This window comes from Bubalus kerabau, chromosome X (assembly GCF_029407905.1).
Source record: "Bubalus kerabau isolate K-KA32 ecotype Philippines breed swamp buffalo chromosome X, PCC_UOA_SB_1v2, whole genome shotgun sequence".
Classification (NCBI taxonomy): domain Eukaryota; kingdom Metazoa; phylum Chordata; class Mammalia; order Artiodactyla; family Bovidae; genus Bubalus; species Bubalus kerabau.
The window spans coordinates 157,456,020-157,479,350 of record NC_073647.1 but is presented as its reverse complement, the minus strand read 5'-3'; the positions used below and the strand labels follow the sequence as shown (position 1 = coordinate 157,479,350).

General features: G+C 45.5%; 1 protein-coding gene and 1 long non-coding RNA gene across 2 annotated transcripts; one reads left to right on the top strand and one right to left on the bottom strand.

Annotated features, from left to right (window-relative positions):
• Positions 1–953: 953 nt before the first annotated feature.
• On the bottom strand, positions 954–11,343 carry LOC129638470 (histone-lysine N-methyltransferase PRDM9-like). The gene is made up of 11 exons (XM_055562919.1): positions 11,268–11,343; positions 10,737–10,863; positions 10,334–10,434; positions 8,944–8,993; positions 7,050–7,206; positions 6,131–6,232; positions 5,643–5,914; positions 5,084–5,151; positions 3,767–3,960; positions 1,635–2,083; positions 954–1,214 (listed from the first exon to the last, which is right to left on the bottom strand). The coding sequence occupies exons 1-11, from the start codon at positions 11,341–11,343 to the stop codon at positions 954–956; spliced, it is 1,857 nt and encodes a 618-aa protein (XP_055418894.1).
• Positions 11,344–13,008: 1,665 nt separating this feature from the next.
• LOC129638476 (uncharacterized) lies at positions 13,009–22,934 on the top strand. Its single transcript, XR_008707849.1, has 3 exons — positions 13,009–13,071; positions 14,262–14,442; positions 22,831–22,934. It is a non-coding gene; the product is annotated as an uncharacterized LOC129638476 (long non-coding RNA).
• Positions 22,935–23,331: the final 397 nt, after the last annotated feature.

Sequence of the window (23,331 nt, the reverse complement as noted above, 5' to 3'; positions counted from 1 at the left end):
ATGCTCCCACCCTGTATCACAGATGAGAATAGAGACACAGAGAGGTTGAGCATCTTGTCCCATGTCACACAGATGCTGAGGGCAGAGCTGAGAACTGGACCCCTGTGGTCGAGTCTGGAGTCCAGATGCTGTGATGACCCTGCTGAAGTGGCAAAGACAGAGTGAGGGAGACCAGATGGCCCAGGCTGAGCGAGGCACATGCACATGCACACATACACATGCACGTGGCCTTCACTTTTGGGGCTACAGAAGTCAGAGGAAGACAGAGGGCAACCAGGAGAGGCCAAAGTAGAGTCTAGGTCTATAGGGAGGAGAGGCCACACCTCCCAGGAAGCCAGAGTTTTCTCTTCCCTGATGAGTCTGTCTCAAATCCTAGATTCCTCTCCCTGGACCCTGGAAGTGACTGTCCAGTGACCTAACTGAGTTGGCTCCAGAACAATGCCTTCCCAGGGGTTCACTATCACTGGACCCCACTGCTGTCAGTAATAAGGGGAGGGGGTGAGTACGTAGTCTGGGCTTCAGATTTGTTTGGAGACAAAATTTATTAGAAGAAGTACAAAAAACCGTGAAGGCAATTGGCATGAATATCTACAGAACACTTAAGAAACCATCTGCTGTTTATCTACCTCCTCTCCTGTCATGAAAGTGGCAAGTCTGTTTAATCAATTAATTCTGTGTTCATCACACTGCTTCTGTAAAATATTTGCTTATGTGTTTATTTACATGGCTGCACTGTGTCTTGGTTGCTGCATGTGGGAGGTAGTTTCCAAATCAGGTATTGAACATGGCTCTACGCATTGGAGTAGTAGCCACTGGACCATCTGGGAAGTCTCTCCTCATACTCTTGGTGACAGTAACAGATCATAAACCTGCTCTGAGGCTCCCTTAGAGCTGAGGCATGGGGTGGCTACAGTAATCCTCCTGTGGCTAGGATGTGGTTTATTGGTCATGACTCACTCACACTCCACGCAAACATAGGGCTTCTCCCCTGTGTGTGTCCTTTGGTGTCTGACGAGATTGGACATCACACTGAAGGTTCGCCCACACTCCCTGCAAACATATGGCTTCTCCCCTGTGTGTGTCCTTTGGTGTCTGATGAGACTGGACATCACACTGAAGCTTCGCCCACACTCCCTGCAAACATAGGGCTTCTCCCCTGTGTGTGTCCTCTGGTGTGTCATGAGAACTGACTTCAAACTGAAGCTTTGCCCACAATCACCACAAACATAGGGCTTTTCCCCTGTGTGTGTCCTCTTATGTCTGGTGAGACGTGACTTCTCACTGAAGCTTCGCCCACACTCCCCACAAACATAGGGCTTCTCCCCTGTGTGTGTCCTCTGGTGTGTAATGAGATTTTTCTTCAAACTGAAGCTTCGCCCACACTCCTCACAAACATAGGGCTTCTCCCCTGTGTGTGTCCTCTTATGTTTGGTGAGATTTGACTTCTCACTGAAGCCTCGCCCACACTCCCCACAAACATAAGGCTTCTCCCCTGTGTGTGTCCTCTTATGTTTGGTGAGATCTGACCTCCAAATGAAGCTTTTCCCACACTCATTGCAAACATAGGGCTTCTCCCCTGTGTATATCTTCTCAGGTGTGATTAGACTTGACCTATCCTTGGAGCCTTGCTCATGCTCTCCGTACTTGAGTCTTATAATCCCTGAGACCCCTGCCTCCATGAATAATTTGCCTGTGTCCTCTGGATTCAGCTTCTGGCTTGTGCTGGGCTCTTCGGCCATTCTCTCATGCACCTCAGAAGTCCCCATTTGTCCTTTGGGTGTGTAGGAAGAGGCCGTTGAAATCCTCTTCAGCCTTATGCAAAGTTTGGGGCCTTTCAGCAAAGGATGGGGCCTTTCCTTGGGCTCTCGACCCTCTGGTTTGCCACTCGGTCTGTGTGGATCAGAATATTGCTGCTGCTGATTTTGACTGCCTGGGCAGGGATCCTCTGGTTGGAGGTGGTCTCCTATAGATGGCCTCAGGATGATCTGAGAGGGGTGACTGCGTTGGACATGTTGGCTGAGGAATTTCTGACTGGAGAAGGACAGAGAGCAGGAGGCACATGGGTGGATCTTGGGCTTTGGTTCTGCTGAAAGAGGAAGTTTTAGTCAGGTAGCTGGTTTGCCATGGTAAAGCCTGCCCCAGTAATCATCTTAGTGTTGACAGTGCACGATTTGTCTCCCATCAAGTGTGTCTTTACAGTCCACTTTTCCATTCCATTCTTATTCTCTACATCTACAGAAATCCAGGAAGCTTGCATCAAGGGCCTTTTCTACATACCACCCAGCCTAGGGACCTTTCAGTAGCATCAGAGGCAGCGTCTCTCCTGATACAGGTGGATCTGCAGGGACCTTTCCCTGCATGTAAGTATCTGAAAAGTCGTGTCACAGTGGCCACAGGTATTTTACCCTACTGAGAGATAAGACTCTTGATGACTTAGGTGGAATCTTCCTGAATGGCTCCGTGTGAGGGGAAAGGGTCTATTAAGTTAGGGGCACCTGGCCTAGAGCTCTCTGCATATGTGAGGCAGCACAGGGGGTGGTTAGAGCAGGTGTGAGTCAAGCTGTATTTGAGGCTTCTTGTTCAAAGAGCAGCCTTTCAAAGAAACCACTCTACAGGAAGTGGGTTTGAGACTGGACGAGACCAAGAGGCCCAGGTCCTACTGACTACAGGTCTCTGGCTCCTGCGGCCCCGGTTGGTTCATAAATTGCTCCTCTCTGTTTTCTATACATCATACAATAAAGACATGTCCTTTCTCAAGCCTCACCAATATTCATACCTCTAATTTCACACAGTCTTAGTCCATTTAACATGCACTAGGAAGTCTTGCTTAAAAATACATCTCCAGCCAGACTCTTCACACCCTCACTCCCAAGCATCTTTACCCAGGCCACTTTCCCCTCATGTCTGGCAATGAACTGACCTCTGAGGGGACTCCCCACTGCTGTCTCTTCCCAAAAATGAAGTGGAACATCATCTTAGAACAGAGAACATGCCGCTTGGAGCTAATAGCCACATGGTTGTTCTGTGTCACCCAGGAAGACCCTAAGGCCTGCACATGGACATTGACGCTGAGGCTTCTGTGTTCCATCCAGCCTCCTTCCTCTCCCTCTGTGCTTCCTCCTGCAACCACTGACATGGCCTCTCTTCCAGGCCCTGAGGCTGCAGCACTGGCTGCTCCCTTGCCTGGAATCCTGGAATCCATAGGTGTTATCTCTGCAGAGACCCTGCCCCACCATCCTCCGCCACACCCCACTCTGTTCATGCTGATCCGAGGCACTTTTCATGCACTGGTTTTCCTCAGAGCACCAGCCCCTGTCTGGTATGAAGCCCATGCTGCCCCAAGGCAGTGGTTCTGTCTGTTTCAGTGTGTGTAGCCCTGTCTGGCACAAAGTATGAATTCACATGACAACAAACTGAAACAGTAACTGAATGCAAATCACTGTATGCATGTCACTTAGAAATGTGGAGGAAATGAGGAAGAAACTGGTAAAGGTGAGAGAGCAGGTAGGTGCTAAAAAACTTGCTTTTTGCTTCTAAGCCTTTCAGCAGAAGGTGATGTTACATATTTTTTGCATGAAATATTGAAAATTAGAACTAATATTTTTAATATAAATATTTTTCCTAACAGTCTTATGAAATGAATCAAATTCTGAGGCATTTTAATTGCAACTTGACTGACTTTAGACTGGATTGGACTCTGCTTCAGAATCGGACCAAGGAAGCCCCCCAGGATGGGGTGGAGCGCTGGAAGAGGGGTGACGCTCACCTCTCCGGGCCGAGAGCTTGCTCTTCCCCCTGTTGTCCATCTTGATGCCGAGTTCCTTGCCATACTCGTCCCCATACCAGACCAGCAGCTCACAGCCCGGCCTGACCACCTGGCGGGTTCGGTAGAAGATCTGCCCGTGATACTGCAAGGCCACCAGGTTCTGCTCCTCATCATCCCGGGCACAGTTCACATACCTGGGATCAAGGCCAGGAAAGGGAAAGAAACCACAGGTGAGGAGACCCTTCCACTATTGGACCACACCCAGCTCCTTGCCTTCAGGCTCTGAGGCCGCCATGGTTCCCACCGCCCCTCATGGGGACCTTCTGTACACACCTTAGACCTGGCTGTGTGAATTCCTATTTCCAGATCCTGTTTCCAGTCCTCTTCCTGGCTGGAATGCTTTTCTCTCCTTACCTAATTAGCCATTGTCCAGAGCCCAGTTCCAGACTTGTCTCCACCTGGACTGTCCATAAGACTGGTGACCTCCAGCTCCTCTAAACTCTAAATTAAGTTCTCTTTCATTCCGCAGGACTTGGTACTCCTAGGCTAGCATGCACCCCTCAGCACTCACCCCAGCCTTCCTTCTCTCCAGAGGCTTTTCTCCAATCTCCCGACATGTATCCAGGGTCCTATTCACTTGCCCACCCTCTCCCATGGAAACATGGAGAGTGCTCTGACATAGCTTGAGACAGAGAACAGTAATAGTTTATTCACTTTCTGCCTGCCCTGATGAAAGTAGAGGCCCTCAGAGAATGGCCATGCTCATGGCCATCCTGCTCCCCATTCCTTCTCAGGCCTCAGGGCCCACTTCTCACTGGAACCGAGCCTGGGGAGGTTGTTGCCCACACGGACTCAAGGTCTCCCATGTTAGGTTATCCTGGTGCTGTGCAATTATTCAAAAATAGAAAAAGTAAGGTTACTATTCCTAAAATCAATTGGTTAATGTCTGTCTTCAGTATGTTCTCCAAAAGGACATGGGTTGTGTGATCTGCTTCAGTAATGAAGTTCACTGTCTAAACTGGGACACAGAGTGTTTGGTAAGTGTCAATTAAGTGAGGTAAAGTGTCCCTGGTGAATCTAGACTCCTCAAGTTGTGTTCAAGTGCCTCAGTTTTGTTGAGCATATAGACATATTTTGAGGGCACATGCTATATTTTTCTTTCTTTTTTTCTAATGTCTTTTGAAATGAAAGAGCATGATATGGAGGGAAAAGAGGCAAGAAGATGTGAAAGCTACCGAGGGAGATGGACTGAGAAGGAAAGGGGTGTGGGTTTGAGGGAGGAGCGACATCTACAAACTGCAGGCTCACTGCACCCACCTCATCCAGTTGGCCAAAGATGTGTCTTTTCCATCCACATACTCGTAGCTGTTTCTCCCTTTGGTGACCTGAGTGTCAGAAAAGAGATACAAGCTTTCTTCTCTCTTTTACTTTATTTTATTTTATTTTTTTGGTAGTAAGTAATAGAAGAACTTTCCCCCTGCTGGCATTGGTGCTCTTCAGCCTGCATGGATTCAACTGCCAGTCGGACCACACAGTAAGCTCCTTAGTAATCATTTCAAGTCTGAGTCTATTGGCACATTGAAGGCAAGGGCTCCACAAGTGAAGGGTCACTTCTGTATGCCTGTACCACTGTCTCCCAGCTCTCCTCTGATCTTTAGATAGAAGTCTTGTGTGCCTGTGCCACTGCCTCCCACCTTCCTCTGACCTTTGGATAGAAATCCTGTGTTCATGCCCAGTGCACACAGTACACAGGGCTGACTGTGTCATTGCCGACCATGTCATCACCATCCGTGTCCTTGCATGTAGACATGAAGTACACCCCCACAACACACAAACGATTAGAGCCAGAGGACAGGGAAAGAGGGCTATTTCTCACCATCCAGCAGTATCCACTGTGGGAGTCCTCTTCATTGTATATGATCTGACCCTCGTAGGGGCCAAAATGCAGGCCCAGTGGCAGATCGGATGCCTCGTTCCACACTCCAAGCCCAGCCTTAGGGATGCCCGATGGCCTGATACTTAACCCAGGGGGCAGAGTGAGGGCTGAGCGGTTGGCATGCCCCTTTTCCACTGCAGAGTCCTTTACAAAGGTTGGGGGCCCATGGGCAGCACAGCTGTCGATGAAGAAGTTCTGACATTCCTCACAATCTGGAGGTGAGAGCAACAGGGATGAGGGGAGGTATAGTGATATTGCTGGTCGTAAAGACCTTCAGAAAGAGCTGGGGCACTCACGGCCTTTGGCCTTGATCCTGTACCCCAAGTCCTAGAGGAAGGGGATGATTGGGGGACCAAATGGTGAGGTGAGGTTATTGTACCAAGGTCTCATAACCCCTTCTCCATGAGTGGGCCAGCAGGGTCACTCACACAGGTAGTTGTCATCCTGGGGCTCGCTGACCTCTTGGTACACATGGCCCTTTCTTTCTCGTACGCTGTACCTCTTCACTTTGGTCTTCTTTCTTCTGAGTTCTAACATGGAGAACAGAAGCTAAGCAAGGCTGGTGGGGTCTGGAGAATTAGTCCCTGTTTTACCAGAAAGGGTGAGATCTCCTACTTGTCCATCTATACAGTTTGTTAAAACTTTTTCACATTTATTTTTCAAACTTTTACTTTTGTACTTTTATGTTTTAATGATACATTATTTATTGGCCATGCTGTATGGTTTGTGAGATCTTAGTTCCCTGACCAGGAATGGAACCCACACCTCCTGCAGTGGAAGTGTGGAGTCATAACCACTTAACCACCAGGAAGTCCCTTCTCTATACTTTGTTTCTTCTCCCTTTAACTACTGGTTCAGGAGACTGAGGCTCCACACTGACCACAGATGCCCAGTTCAGTGTTAGCTTCCCGCACTTCCTGTTAGTAGGTTTAACTTCCCAACCTTCTTACTTAGGAAATAGTTCACTGACACATCTACTCAGAAAATATATGTGAAGGGCATGACACGTAAAGCATTGAGCAGAGGTCTGTGTATAAACACTAACAAAGTGTGGTCCCTATCATCACAGCTGGATTTATTGAACTACTTGTAGGTGTCAGCACTTGTGCATTTCATGTAATCCTTCCAAACACCGTATGCTCAGCTTCACTTTACAGATGAGCAATCAGGACCTCAGAAAATGTATAAGATTTTCCCAAGGCCCCAGTGCTAACTTTATGCCTCAGATCAGTCCAGCTTAAACCCACGCCTACCCAAAGTCCACACCCCACACCTAGGCCATACTTATTAGCTTTTCTACAGGGATTAGAGGAACTAATTAGAGGAACTCCACAAACTTTATCTTACCGACTTTGTGTCTGGGGTGCTTTCCAGGGGTCCTCGCTTCTCTGGAAGGGGGCACTGGTTTCTGAGCCTGTTTGGAGCCACTTTTCTTCAGAAATTTTGCTGCTCCCGGCAATTTCTTCAAACTAGTTACCTTATTTAATGGTCCCCTGGACAACCTCTTCCATGTGAGTAAAAGACAACATGTACTTCTTTAGTTCTTTAGGACTGTATGAAGTGTTTTTACATGCATGACTTTAGTTAATACTTTGACAATTCTTGGAAATACCTGGTGGAGGGGGGCTCTGAACACTGGAGTGTAAAAAAAGGACCTAAGTGGGTAGTGAATCAAAACTAGAATTCATATCTTAAGATTCTTTCTCTTCAACTTTCTGCATAAAAGTGAGAGCAACGCAGGGAGAATAGCTTGAGGTCAGGGAAAGAAGAGGGTAAGGGCTCATAGAGAAATCCGTGAGGTTTTCTACTAATTAGTGGACCTTTGATGGAGGAGGAAGTATGGAAAATTACAGAGGGGACAAAAGGCATCTGGAAAATAAAGTGACAAAGTAGTGAGATTGAGAAGAGAAAAGATGATCTGCAGAAACACATTCAGACAATAAAGAAAATGAGCTGAAAGTTTCAGGTTGCCATGTCCTAGAGACAATGTTTGGAATTAAAGTAGCTGGCCTCATCAATTCTCCTTGAAGAAGGCTGTACGACTAGTGGGCTCTCCTCAGTTTCCTGATCTATAAATTGGTATACATGCTGATTCTTAATGTTATAGTGGACATGAAGTTTAATAACATTCAACAAATCATTGTGTGAGCTCTTTAATACAGTATGAATGTGAGTGTACATCCCTGCCATTAATATATCCCCTTGACTGCTTCTATATTTGAAGTCTAGCTCACAAATACCACCCTCAGTATTCCTTGACCTTCTTATTCCTAGATGAATGTTTAAATGTGGAGTCACTCATTCACAAAACATTCAGAGGGCCCTTAGGGGCTTTGAGCTGGGCCTGGACATCTGAGAATTAACAGGTATGGGCTACGCTCTCAAAGCTCACAAAACAGGGGCAGGCTAAACAAATGATTCCAAACAGGAGAGTTGTCTAATCGGAGCTCAGAGGAAGGACTTGTTACTTCCTCCTACAAGAATGAGCATTTGAAATCATGTCCAGATGATGAGTTTCTACTCAAAAGCTGGTAACCTATGTGAAGCCCTTCAGTTATTTTCTTATTTGTTGTTTTTGAGTCATAAACCTGAAGCTTGTCAGAGCTGCAAGTTACTTCCTCTTATTGGAGTAGGAGTCTCTGAGGTAGGGATCATGTCACCTTCTTCATCCTGGACCGTCCACTCTACAAACTACCCAACATGTCCTTAAGCTTCCCTTAGTCAGATATCCCTCACTAGCACAGCACAAAAGAACTGAGTTTGAAAACATCTCTCAGATGAATGATATAAAGATGTATGAAGAAACTTTATAGAACTATGGAAGTTCTAACGACTTTGTAAGGGGATTAGAGAGGGGGCTTTGCATTAGATTGTACCACCAGTGATACTGTGATCCCACGAATATAATCAAACATTTTTTTTACCTCAGTTTCTTGATCTATAATGGTGATAGCTATATACCTACTTATAGGTACTGTAGGATTGTTTTAAGGTTTAAGTAAGTTTATTCACATAAAATGCTTAAAGTCTGAAATATTGTGAAAATAATGTAACAATAGAACAGCCTACTATATTTGCTGTTCTTACTAACTATAAAGACGGTAATGATATCAGACATTGTGCTAAAGATTCAGGACAGGAAGGCAGCAGTCTCCAGGATCTCTGTGTTTCCTCCTATTCTCACCTGTGACTGGATCCGTGAGGAGGATTCTTTTGTCAACAGGATTTGGGAGACACTCACCTTCTGGTGTTTACTGGGCTCCCTTCTGAAGGCCATCCCAGAAGGTTTACCTAAAAAATGATGAGAATCAGTGTTTTGGTTGGTAAATGTTTCCAAACTCTGGGCATTCTAATTAAGGACACAAAATTCTGAGCCAGAGAGTGACAAGGACAAGGATTACCAAAGGAGGAATGGAAAGTGATTTCTGTATCATCAACTCCTATGCTTCCACTGGGAGCATAATATAATTTTATTAAAATTTAAAAAATATGAAACTTCATCTGTGCTTCATCTGATGCCCGTAAAGTATCTAATAAATTTACTAGACTTTCATGACAAAAATACTTAACAAAGTAAAAATAGAAGGAAGTGACTGCAATATAATAAAGGTCATATATGAAAAGTCTATCTCTAACATCATAGTCATCAATGAAAAGCTGAAAACTTCTACGATCAAGAGAAAAAGGCAAGGATGCCCATTCTCAATACTTCTATTAAATATAATATTAGAAGTCCTAGGCAGGGCATTAGATTAGAAAAGGAAACAAAAGGCTTCCAGTTGAAAAGAAAGAAGTAAAATTATGTCTGCTCACAGAGGACATGATTTTACGTGCAGAAAAAAAATTTTTTTTCAATTTTATTTTATTTTTAAACCTGAAACACTGTATTAGTTTTGCCAAACATCAAAACGAATCCGCCACAGGTATACATGTGCTCCCCATCCTGAACCCTCCTCCCTCCTCCCTCCCCACACCATCCCTCTGGGTCGTCCCAGTGCACCAGCCCCAAGCATCCAGTATCGTGCATTGAACCTGGACTGGCAACTCGTTTCATACATGATATTACACGTTTCAATGCCATTCTCCCAAATCTTCCTACCCTCTCCCTCTCCAACAGAGTCCATAAGACTGTTCTATACATCAGTGTCTCTTTTGCTGTCTTAAAAATTTTTTAAATTACACACACACACACACACACACACACACACACACACACACACACACAAAACCTGCACAGAAAGTTACATGGTAGAAAATCAACATTCAAATATCTTTCCATGCATGAACAACAACCATTCCAAAAAGGAAATTAAGAAAACAATCCTATTTGTGTTTTGTTTTTTAAACCTATAGTTAAGAGCTAAGTGAATTTATAGTCTAGGGTATGTTTAATTGCCTTTCATTAAGGATGTTTAGCAAAAATAATTCTTTTTACAAAGAATGATAAATTTTAAACATAAAACACTGGAAAACCTATACCTTCACCTTCATTCAGGCTCATGTCAATACTCAGCCACAACCACTTTAGAATGCTGAAAATTATGTTTTCTTTGCTAATGGCTGAGATGCAGTTGAGACCTAAGCCCAGGCTGGTTTCTTGAAGACACCTCTAAATCCTTCTGGCCCCTCACCTTGTTGCCTTGGTGTCCATTCTTCATCAGAATCCTCAGTGTCATCTACCTGGGGTTTGAGGACCTGCCTGCGGTGATGCATGAAACCTGGTTGAGTGGCTCTGAAAACCTGCAAAGAAGCAAAATATATGTTCTAAGAAGGAGGCACAAAGCACAGAAGCGATGGAAAGTGTCACATAGTCAGGGAAATCAGTAGGATGGGCTGGAAGAATGTAGAACAAGGCAAGATGTGAGCTCTGCACTGACAGGGTCAACCCCACTTTGGTACAAAACAATAAAAATTCCCTTCAGGTTAGTCTCCACACAAAAGGGACTGTGAGCAGAAGCCACCTAAGAGAGGGCCAAGTAAACACTAAGGGTGAAGACCTGTTTCATGTTTCCCAGGCTCACAGGCACCCAGCACTTCGTGTTACCTATAGCAATCAGCGCTTCGTAATTCCTTTTCACATTCCTATATCGGATTTTTTCCCATTCTCCCATCTCTGCCCATTCTTCCTTGGTGAAGTATATGGAAATGTCTTTGAAAGCATCTTTGGCTTAAGGAAAATAGTAGATTCCATCAGTGACTTACTAATATATGTCAGACCTTAGAGCTGACTTCTCCTCCACCTTTTGTGCAGGGAGTAGCCTGAAGCTACTGGATGGTCTCTGTGAGACAGGGATGAAGACTTTCCTTCCTGCCTGTGTCCTGCTTAACTGAACAAACACTGAGCATTTTCCTAACTCTCCCTGGACACAGAGCAGTTGGTGATGCTAGTGTCCTGTTTTGTCCCACTCCTCCCCACCATCTCAGACAGGACCAGGCATTCCCATCCTGTGTACATTCACAGAGAAGTTCACTCAGCTGCCCAGGCAAGCAGTTTGTGATCCTTCAGGGACCAGCGCCATGTCCTTCCTATAGAGCTGGCTTAGAGCCCAGCTTTGCCACCTCCGCCTCTCACCATGGGCTTCCACTCTGTTCTCCCAGCATCTCCCTCAGTGCTGTTCTCTGGAGACCTGTTTGGGCTCATGGCCATGGGACTGCCTCAATGCCAAGGTGCCTGTGGGAGAAGAAGATGCTGAGATGGCCCAGACCACTGTCCAGAGCCTGGTCTGTCTTCCTTGGGTGGAGTGTCCAGGGCAGGAAGGTGTGGGGAAAGTCGGAGTGAGGGTGTTGGTGAGAGGGACGGATCCTGACCAGCTATGACAGGCCAGCCTAAGGTGAACTAGATTTGGTTTCTATGGTTCCCTACAATTCAGGCCCTCTGAGGAAAGGCACTGGGAGGGACGTGTCTGTGGATGACAGAGGGAGTCCTGAGGAGACTTAGAAGCCCATAACTGCTGGACTGGGGTCAGGCTGAAATCAGGGCTCTGTTCCAGTGCACGAGAGGGAATATTTCTCCAAGAAGTGTTTTGAAGATCTCCGCCTGGGAACTCGGAAAAATCTGGGCATAACATGGGTTCTACGTTTCAGAGACAAGTCGCTCTGCTTGAGGAGATCTGCGACACAGGGGCTGAAGGAACTGGGATCCTCAGACAGAGGAGACTGGGGATGTTTTGGCTGATGTAGAATGTGCAGGGTGAGAGAACTTGGGATCTTTGAGGCTTAGGAAATTGGAGGTTTCTTATTAAGGGGCTTTAGGTCTCTGACAGGCAGGACAGTGGGAATCTTGAGGATGAAGAGTTTTAAGAGCTCCCAGGCTGAGGTATTCAGGGTCCCCGAAGTCAAGGAAATTTAGTCTCTCTGCGGGTACTATTTTGAGGGTGCCTCATCCTGAGGGGAGGAGAAGGCAATGGCACCCCACTCCAGTACTCTTGCCTGGAAAATCCCATGGACAGAGGAGCCTGGTGGGCTGCAGTCCATGGGGTCGCTAAGAGTCGGACACAACTGAGCGACTTCACTTTGACTTTTCACTTTCATGCATTGGAGAAGGAAATGGCAACCCACTACAGTGTTCTTGCCTAGAGAGTCCTAGTGACGGGGGAGCCTGGTGGGCTGCCGTCTCTGGGGTCACAAAGAGTCGGACACAACTGAGGTGACGCAACAGCAGCCTGAGGGGAACTGGGGTTACTCTAGGTATTTGAGGGTCACAGCACTAGGGGATTTGGTGTTTCTGGGGGTGAAGGGACTTGTAGTCCCTGAAGCTGACGAGATGTGAGCTCCCTTCAAGTTAGGACCCAGGTTCTTCAAAGCTCATGGGATTTGGAGCCTCTCACCCTGGAATTTGAAGCCGTCAGGGTAAGGGTTTGTGAGGGTTGTGCAGGGTGTGTTCCGGTAAGTCTCCCAGCTGTCCTGCAGCGCTGCCAACCCCGGTCCTAGGCTCGTTCAGAGCTCGATGGCATGGAGTCCTCCCTCGTTGAGGCGAAGTGAAGGGCGAGCAGCCGGCCTGTACCCTGTCAGGCACAAGCGACCAATGGGCGTTGTGATGGAGGCAGTCCTGCCAATAGGTGCTGGAAGGGTGTGGAGAGAGAAGGAGGCCCCACCCAACCGCTCAGGGATTGGCTGCTCAGGGGGCGTTTCTGTCAAGAAGCCTCCAGCGCACAGGTGCATTTTGGCCATTTTCTTTGCTTGTTTTCAGGCATTGCCTCTTAGGCCTGTACCCTCAAGTGGGCGGGATGTCCTCAGGCTGGATGTTTCTTTTCAGTGCCCTCAAGTAGAATCTCAGCTCCACCAGATGGCAGTCGTGCTCCCGGACTTTCTCCTAGGCCCACCTGTGCCCTACCTTGTCAAATCCAGTTTTGACAAGATCTCCTATGGGGTGAGTACCGCATTATTCAGGGGAAAACGGTGTAATTAACTAAATTCTGATGAGACACAAGATAAACAACGTATGGTCAAAGATTTAAATGAAACGCATGGAATAGGTATGTTAGAAAAAACTTGGAGGATTTTTAACCTCAAAGTAGAAGTGGCACTGATGAGTAATCTGTGTATTTAATGTAGGTATCAAAAGCGTTCAGAAATGAGATATAAATAAAACCTCAAAGTCTTGCAAATGTTTTCTGTAAAACGAGGCATCGAACTGGAGGACAATGGATCCACAGAGCCGAGTTTGCTTGACACCTACTAGCTTCACGAGATAAAATAGGGACACTGTTTCTGGCCATTAGGTAGATTTGCTCACAGAAAAATAAGGTGATTTCCATGTATTGGAAGCAAGACGACTGACTGTAGAATTAGTATCTAGTGGTGGTTGGGACTCTGGATGGAGAAATGTTACCAGAAAAGTGAGTTTACATCTTGGTGGGTGTTGAGCCAGAAGATACAACCCAGCCAAAGCTCATGGGAAGGAAAAGTGTATTACTTGCAGAACTATGGAGAACACCATGCAGCTTTACAGAGCAGTGTCTCTCTAAACCACAAAGGCGGGGAAGCTTTAATCTATGGGAACAGGCATGTTCAAGCTTCCATGGTAGCTCAGACGGTAAGCAATCTGCCCACAGCAGAAGACCTGGGTTCAATCCCTAGGTGGGGAAGATCCCCAGAGGAGGGCATGGCAACGCACTCCAGTATTCTTGCCTGGAGAATCCCCTAGACAGAGGAGCCTGGTGGTCCATGAGGTTGCAAAGAGTCAGACATGAGTGAGTGACTAACACTGTAAATTTACAGACATGTTCATTAAGGGTCTTGGGCTGTGGCAGACTCCAAGCTTCAGCTGATTGAAGTCTTGAGGGTCAGAACCAGCCTCCATCAGCATCCTTTACATTTCAGCTGGTCTGGTACAGATATAGATATCTATTCTTCTTCATATTCTTTCCCCTTATCAGTTCAGCTCAGTCGCTCAGTTGTGTGTGACTCTTTGTGATGCCATGTACCACAGTATGGCAGGCTTCCCTGTCCATTAATAACCGCTAGAGTTTGCTCAACTCATGTCCATTGAGTCGGTGATGCCATCCAACCATCTCATGCTCTGTCATCCCTTCTCCTCCCACCTTCAATCTTTCCCAGCATCAGGATCTTTTCCAGTGAGTCAGTTCTTCACATCAGGTGGCCAAAGTATCGGAGCTTCAGCTTCAGCATCAGTCCTTCCAATGAATCTTCAGGACTGATTTCCTTTAGAATGGATTGGTTGGATCTCCTTGCTGTCCAAGGGACTCTCAAGAGTCTTCTCCAAGACCACAGTTCAAAGGTATCAATTCTTCGGCAGCTGGCTTTCTTTATAGTCCAACTCTCACATCCATACATGACTACTGGGAAAACCCATAGCTTTGACTAGACGGACCTTTGTTGACAAAGTAATGATTCTGCTCTTTAATATGCTGTCTAGGTTGGTCAGAGCTTTTCTTCCAAGGAGCAAGCATCTTTGAATTTCATGGCTACAGTCACCATCTGCAGTGATTTTGGAGCCCAAGAAATTAAAATCTGTTAGTTTCCATTGTTTCCCCATCTATTTCCCATGAAGTGATGGGACCAGATGCCATGATCTTCGTTTTCTGAATGTTGAGCTTTAAGCCAACTTTTTCACTCTCCACTTTCACTTTCATCAAGAGGCTTTTTAGTTCCTCTTCACTTTCTGCCATAAGGGTGGTGTCATCTGCATATCTGAGGTTATTGATATATCTATAGAGGAAGTCAAACCATAAAAATAAAACCTGTTTTTCTTCCATCACTTCTATCAGAGTCTTTTCCCTTGCTGGGTGTCACAGTCCACCTCATCTCTCTAGGATGCCCTCCAAAACTGTGCTGATCTCTGGACTTGATTTGGGGGCAGCTCAGACTCTAATCTGGTCCGACTCCTATGTCTTCTTGCCTCCAGTGTTCACAGCTATCAGAACCAGTGCATTTTCTTTTTTGGGAGCTTTCAATGTCTTTTTATATATTCCATAGACACAGAGTCTGCCTACTTGATGGTGTAGACTTAATCTGCGGGTTTTACAGGGTCTTCTTCCTTAGCAACACTGCCCCTGGGTTTCAATTGTGGTTTTATTTCCACCTCTGCATGTGGATTATCCCCTGGGTTTTTTCTCCTGAGGCTACCCTGCAGGACTTGGATTTGCCCCTGTGAGGCCAGATGTGGAGGTGCAGTTGCTTGGGTCACAGGGGTTCTGGCAGCACAAGATACTCAGGGGAGTTGGCAGCTAGGGCAGCAGGAAATATAGTGCTCTAGAAGGGTATGTCAACCAGTATTGGCCAATATGCACCAGTATTCTTGCCTGTAGAAGCCCCTTCCCTGACAGAGAAGCCAGGCAGGCCACAGTCTACAGGGTCGCAAAGTGTCGGGCACTACTGAAGTGACCCTGCCCGCATAGGCGCAAGACTTTTTTGCCTGTGGCAGCTCTGCCCTAATGAGAGTTGAGCATGAAGGTGGCGCAGCTTCTTGGCTTGTGCATACCCTGGAGGCGCCAACTGTGCAGGGACACGGACTGCCTCTGCTGCAGGAGTTATGACCCTATCAGAGTCTTTTTCCCAGCGTCTTGTAGCTGGTGCTCAGGAGGACTCTTTGGCCAGACTTTCTCCATAGTTCTGCTCTTTCAGGCATTTAGAGGGCTCCCTTGCCTGGGGTCATTCTCTGTTATTAGGGCACCAGGCACATAGAGGGGCCACCTGGCTGGGGTCCTACTCTGTAGTCCTGTGAGTCAGGTGCTTGATGGGCCAGCCTCTCTACTGTTTAGCTGCCAATGCTGACATGTAGGGAGAAAGAGGCTATGATGATGGCTGCACCCCCTAGACTAACTCAGCAGTATCGCCTTGCTTCCATTCTGCCTGGTAATCCTCCACAGGCATTTCCCACCCTGATCTCTTCCCTCATCCCATTAATCTGTCTCTCCACAGTCAACAGCAGCCCTCGCCCTGGGATTGTTCCACCTTCCCCAAACACCAGCTCCAAGCTGCTGTGCCTTCTAGGGGACCTGTGTCCCTGTGTCTGTGGTGTGTTTGGCTGTGGTGAGGACTGTCTTATTCTCATTCAATTTAAGCTGCCACAGATCAGCTGGTTCACTCTCAGCCTTAAATGTTTCTCCTCTGATCCAGACAGTTGCTCCCATGTCTCGATCGGACATCTACTTCAGTTCTCCCACCCACCGAGGGCAGGTCCAGTCCTACTAACACTCCTGTTTTTCCCCCTAGTTCCTTCATCCTACTGAGATTTGTGGTTTGATATATTCTTTTCCACTGATCAGGTACTCCTGTCCACACTCAACTGGTGTTCTGCAAACACTTCTGTGTCTGAAGGTGTATTCCTGATGTGTGTGGAACAAGATGTATTCCACATCCACCTACCCCTCTGCCATCTGGTTCATCTCGACTTTTTGACTATTAGAAATAAGATTGTTATGAACATTCATGTACAAGTCCTTGTTTTTTCATTCTTGTTGGTATAAATGTAGGAGTGGGATTGCTGGGTCATATGGTAACCCAATGTTTAACTTTTTAAGCAACTTTGAAAGTGTTTTCCACCAGGGCTGTCCCATTTTGTATTCCCAGAAGCAGTACATGAAAGTTCAATTTTTTTCACATCCTTATCACACTTGTTATCTGTTCTCTCATTAGAACCATCCTTTTGGTGTGCCCTGCATGCTTAATTGCCATCTGTATATCGTTTAGTGAATTTCATGTTCAAATTTTTTGTCCATTATTTGGCCTTGTGCCTTTCATATATTTTGTCAGTTTCTTAAGTTTCTCATACTCCAATGTTACTGTTATTTTTTAAATTTTATTTTCAATTATCCATCCTACCATATAAAAAAGCAATTAATTAAATTTTATATATCATCTGTATATCTTGCAAGATTGCCTAAATTAATTCTTAGTTTTATTTATTCTGTTGTTGCTGTAGATTTCATTGGGTATTCTACATAAATGTCACTGACAAATAAAAACAATTTAATTCTTCTTTTCCAAACTGAATAACTTCATTATCATTGTCTTATAGGACTTCACGGACAGAAATTCAATATAATGAGAGGGGACAACTTTTGCTGATTCTGATCTTAGAAGTAAAACACTCAGTGTTCTAACATAAAGGGTGATGTTAGTTATACAGTTTATTACCTTCATCAGGATAAGGAAGTTTTCTAATTTTAGTTTGCTAAGAGTTTTTTCACAGTATGTGCTCAGTCGCTCAGTTGTGTCCAGCTCTTTGCAACCCCGTGTAGTGTAAGCCAAACAGGCTCCTCTGGCCTTAGGGATTCTCCAGGCAAGAATACTGTAGTGGGTTGCAATGCCTTCTTCCAGGGGATCTTCCCAACCCAGGGATGGAACCCAGGTGTCCTGCCTGCCAGGCAGATCCTTTACCAGCTGAGACACCAGGGAAGCCCAAGAATACTGGAGTGGGTAGCCTATTTCTTCCCCAGGGGATTTCCCAACCCAGGAATAGATGTTTGATTTTATCAAATTGTTTTTCAGCATCTATCGAGATGACCCTACTGTGTTTCATTTTTAGTTCTTTAGTAAGTTGAATTACACTGATTGATTTTCAAATGTTTAACCAATGCTGGACTCATAGGGGGACAAAAATCAATAGATTATGCTGTGTCATACTTTGTATGTATTAGTGTAGTCTGTGCTTCGTTCTGGACACTTTCTATTGCTACCTCTTCAAGTGCACAATTTTCTCCAGCTGCCCTGTCTAATCAGTCATTTATTCTATCCACTGTGTTTGTCATCTGACTCTATACATTTCATGTCTATAAGATGAAAATGCATCTATTTTATTATTTCCATATCTCTACTTAATTTTATAATATACAAAACACAACTATTCCAAGTATTTTAATGTCTCTGTCTGCAGTCTCTATAATCTATGCCAATTCTGGGTTAGTTTGGTTTGTCATGGGAATTTTAATATGATTGTTCTTACCGTAGTGAGATTAAATATATTTTTAATGTGGTTAGGTCTAGTCCCATATTTTTCTTGTCAATTGGCTGCTCATGTCTTTTAAACATCTCTTAATAAAGTGAATGGCCAGTGCTACATCTTTCTTAAAAATGTTTGCTCGTGTCTGTTTCACATTCTCCTATCATGTTTTAGGTTCTTCTAAAAAATTTTTAAGAGCTCTTTTGGGTTTGTTCTACCTCATAAAATTTTAAGCAGTGTGATGCATCCCAGGTGAATAAGCAACCCGTGGACACCATAAAGTAAGCACTTCACAGGAAACACAGGAAGCCCCACGAAGCCAAAAACTGTGTCCCCAGGGGCACACCTTAGGCTGGATGACCCTGCTTGTCAATTCATAACACAAGGACTGAGGTGAAGCACACAACTCCTTCCTCTTTCCTCCAGTACCAACCACCTCAATGAGAGACAGTGGGAACTGGACGGACAGGACGTGATTACTCAGTGTTTCCTCCAAGAAGCTGGAAACTTGTGGTAGCTCTTCATGGAAATGAATTCCATAGTGGTCTCGACTGTGAGGTTAGCTCCAATGGAGATGCCAGCAGGAAAATAAGATGAGAAAAGAGATGTGTGAGGGCACACGTTGATAAGACCTTTGCACACCAGGCTCACACACCTCTGGGCAAGCTCCACCCCTTTCCTGGGAATACTAGTCAGTCACAGGTGGTCATTTCCATCTTGGGATCATCCAGCCCAACCTGAAGTATGCATTTATCTGCTTCATCCCCATCACCCTCTTAAAACCAAAGCCTGGGTAGCTACACCTAGTGAGATGACCATGAATCCTAGTCTTGAAACAAGGCAGCTCCAAGTGGAGGAAGGACAAGTGTATTCAGTGCAGTCTCACGGCCTGAAGACTGGGGTTTCAGACTGGAAACGAGAAAACTGAGGAGAGCTATGTGAACACTGAGAAAAGGAGGTGGGATGGAAAAGGTTTCTGGAAGATGGCCCAGAATTAAATGGTCTTCAAGGTGCTTTAAGACCACCTTGTAGGAGGAAAGTGGAATGATTCTGATTTCTGCAAACACTTCAATACAGCCTAATTATCATGGAGGGATTTTAAGCAAGATATTAAAAACTAGATACTGGTGAAAGGTGAGAGAACAGAATGAAAGCCTGAGTACTGTGGCTGTGAGACAAGGTTTGGAGGGGATGCATGCTCCCTGTCATGTAACCCATGAGAGTTGTCTGAGAGAGATGAGGATGAGGTGAGTTTGAAGGGCTCTTAAGGGGCATTAAAAATACCTCATTTCTCTCACAAAATCATCTGAATTGCTTCGCATCCCTTCCTAATGTTGTCAGGATGGGGCTTTGTGATGTCAAGTTTCACCCAGGGCCACCATTGCCTGGGGAAGTGACATGCTGACCTCATAAAGCATAAGGATATGCCCCCCTGGGTAGGGGTATATATAAGGGTGCTTGGGGGCTCTGGAGCAGACCACTGGGTGTTTTCAAAATGACTAAGGTGACTGGGAAGCCACAAGGCTCTACAGCAGTTATGGAACAGTGGACTCCGGATACCTAGGAGGAGAAGATGAAAACCCCCTATCAGCTAAGGTCCAAAAGATGTGTCAAGGTGACCTGAACCCACCCAAGCTCCTCTTGCCCATTGACACCTCCCCATAAGAACCCCTCCCCTGTCTTTGCCTGGCATATACCTCTTCTCTGCCCACACCCCTTCTCCTGGAGCCATCATTCCCATCCATCTTCACCCTCTTCCTCAAACCAGTGCCATTCTGTACTCACTCTCTTGTTTTCTCCAGGTGGCCTGGGTAACCGTGAGGGTAAATAAGCACATTCAACCAAAGCTGACCAAGGAATCTTCTCAGAAACACCCACCTAAAGAAACTGAAGAAAATCAAAGGCTCAAAAATCTGTAGCCAGTGTTCCAAGGTGAATGAGGAGCTGAATCAGAATAACCGGAGGAGGTCCCAGGGATCGTGGGGACCCCTGCCATTCCAGCTAGACCAGTGGGCAGCCAGTGACTTCAGAGCATGGCTAGAGGCCTCAGAAATCTTCAAGGGTCTCGCCGCTGAGAAATGGCCAACAGTACAGACGTTGAATCTTATACCAACAGCATACATTAATAATGAACTTTAAATAAAATCAACCTAATGTGGAATTATCTGTCTCTGAGCTCTCTGATAAGCAGTGGAGGGGGGGTGCGTGGGGCAGAGAGGACAGGGAAGGGATAAATGTGTGAAGAGGGAGGGAGATGTGTCCTGTGGAGTTGGAGATGGGACCAAAAGGTCCAGTTAGCCAGAAAATAGGAGGAAGAACTGGGTCCAGACTGAGCCCGAAAGATACACTTCCCATGGGAGAAGAGGAAGAGGACTTTGTGTTTCTGTGTGTGACTGCAGAGTTGGGAGCTTAGCTGGGGAGCTGTGCCATGTGAGGGGTGGCAGCGCTATTTGATAAAAAAGGCATACAAAGTAGTTGCCCCTTTGGCACCTACCTCACAGTAGTGTTTATTACACCTCAAGGTAGGATGTCAGCAACTAGCAGCCTAAAAAACTCAAACTTGCTTGCTAAAAGGTAGTTCTTAAGAGTAAAATATTTGTGGTTTTCAGTACGGAAATTGTTGGGGGCCAGCGTGAGGCACTCTACCCGTGGCAAAGGTCATGAGGAAGGAGGCTCGACATACGCAAAGGCGGGATTGAGCCTGAGGAGTCTCCCTGGAAATCCTCGAGCATCTACCCCCATAACCAGAGCCTGCCTACTTTACTACTTTGTGCTCTCACCTACACCTCTGACTTTACGGGGGGCTGTCCCCCACCACCTCTTTCGGAGAAGGAGTTAACTTAGAGCTCCAGTTAATAAAAATTCCTGGGCGTGATAGGAGTGTTTCAACCTACAAACTCCTCTGAAGGTTCTCTAGCCTGCCTGACAGGCTTGTCCGGCCACATGTGATTGCTCACAGCCTCCCAACCGTGAGAGGCACGAGATGCTTTAAACCTTCTAAAAACAGGTTCCTTAAAGTAGTTAGAAAATTATTAGTGTAAGTATAGTGGGCTGATTAGAAATTGTATTGGTGAAGGGTTTTTCATTTGTTGAGCCAATGTTTGTTGCTAAGTCTCCACATCCCCTACCCTTACACACATTAATAAATATATAGAAATAAGTATAAACCTTTGATATTTATCACATTAGACTTTAGGCTAAGTAAATTCTTTCCTTAACTAAAACCCACTACACCCTCACCCTATAGCAATGTAACTTTATTTGGGTGGCATCTGTTTTAAGAATAATCACCCCTGGAGAAATGAGTGTCCTGGTTGACTGACTGCTGTCACAAGGAGAAGGTCATAAATTGCCAGCAGACCCCCTGGCCAGAAGATGATGTAACATCCCTAAGACCTCTGTATACATTTGTATGAAGCACCTGACTTTGATAAAAGTCAGGACTGCTGACCCCACGTGACTTTTGCATAACATCTCAGTGTATAAAAATAGACCATGGAAAATAAAGAATTGGGATAAGTTCCTCAAAAGACTGGTCTCCCCATGTCTCTCTCTCTCTCTAACTCTGGCTGAGTCTCCATCTGGAGTGCAGAACCCGCCATGCTTACTAATTATGCCTGGGCTTCTAAGATCCAACCAGGGAGGCCTCAGTGTCTCTTCTCCTTCGGGAAAATGGAAGGACGCCTGTGGCCTACGTAAGTGGTGCAAACTTCTTGTCTTGAAGTTTTATTGGTCTCCCGCGTAAACCAAGCTACTCAGCCTCTTTTCTCCACTGAATTTTCCTACTGAGCTATCCTCATTCTATTACTCTTTATACCTCTAATTAATATCTAATTGAAGCTATTGTATCCTGATCCTCGCCAACGCTGTCCCCACTTCGAACTCCCTGGATCAGCCGGGGCTGGACCCCGGCAGGAGATTTCTCAAAAATGAAAAATGTACGACCCAGAGGGATGGTATGGGGAGGGAGGAGGGAGGAGGTTTCAGGATGGGGAACACATGTATACCTGTGGCGGATTCATTTTGATATTTGGCAAAACTAATACAATTATGTAAAGTTTAGAAATAAAATAAAATTAAAAAAAAAAAGAAAAATGTAACAACACATGACCTAGCAGTGTCATTCTTGTATATTAAAAAAAAAAAAGCACAATGTTAATTTAAAAGACACATGTACCCCAATGTTCCTTGAAGCACACCATTCACCAAGACATGGAAGCAACTTAAATGTCCATCAGATGATAGACAGATGAATGGATAAAGATGCGGTATATATATACTATGGGACAGTCGTTGTTGTTCAGTCACTAAGGGAAATCATTAAGGGAAGTCACTCACTCGTGTCCGACTCTTTGCGACCCCATGGACTGTACCCCACCGGGCTCCTCCATCCATGGAATTTTCTAGGCAAGAGTACTGGAGTGGGTTTTCATTTCCTTCTCCAGGGGATCTTCCCAACCCACGGATCGAACCAGGGTCTCCCACATTTTGGGCAGACACTTTACCATCTGAGCCATCAGAGAATCCCTATATATATACTATGGGACACTCATTGTTCAGTCACTAAGTCATGTCCCACTCTTTGCGACCCTATGGACCCTACCCCTCCAGGCTCCTCTGTCCATGGAATTTTCCAGGCAAGAACACTCCAGTGGGTTGCCATTTCCTTTTCCAAGGGATCTTCCTTACCTAGGGATTGAACCCATATGTCCTTCTTGACAGGCGGATTCTTTGCCCTGGAGCCACCAAGGAAGACCTATGGAATGCTGCTCAGCCATAAAAGGAATGAAATAATGCCATTTGCTGCAACATGTAAGGTATAATACTTAATAAAATAAGAAAGAAGAATACTGTATGATATCACTTCTAGAACCTTAAAATATCACAAAGTAGAGAATATAACAAAAATGGGGGCTCACAGATAGAGAGAACAATCTATTGGTTATCAGCGAGGAGGGAGGAGGGGAAGGGGCAATACAGAGTTGGAGGAGTTGGAGGTAGAAAGTTTTAGGTGTAAGATGAACTCACGGATGTATTGTGCAACATGGGGAATATAGCCAGTATTTTGTAATAACTATAAATGGAAAGCAATCTTTAACAATTGTATAATACGAAAGAAAAGGAAAGAAAGAGGGGGCAGGAAGGAGGGATGAAAGCAAGGGAAATAATGGTGGTTTTTGGAGGTCACAAAGCCAATAATGATTAGGACCTTTTTAGCTAAGG

Excerpts from the sequence above, each read along its gene's own strand:
- LOC129638470 (XM_055562919.1), bottom strand. The coding sequence starts at position 11,343 with ATGAGCCCAAACAGGTCTCCAGAGAACAGCACTGAGGGAGATGCTGGG. Across the intron at positions 10,435-10,736 it reads ATTGCTATAGGTAACACGAA|AGCCACTCAACCAGGTTTCA; the intron begins GTGCTGGGTGCC and ends GCAGGTTTTCAG. Across the intron at positions 5,915-6,130 it reads CCAGGATGACAACTACCTGT|ATTGTGAGGAATGTCAGAAC; the intron begins GTGAGTGACCCT and ends TCTCACCTCCAG.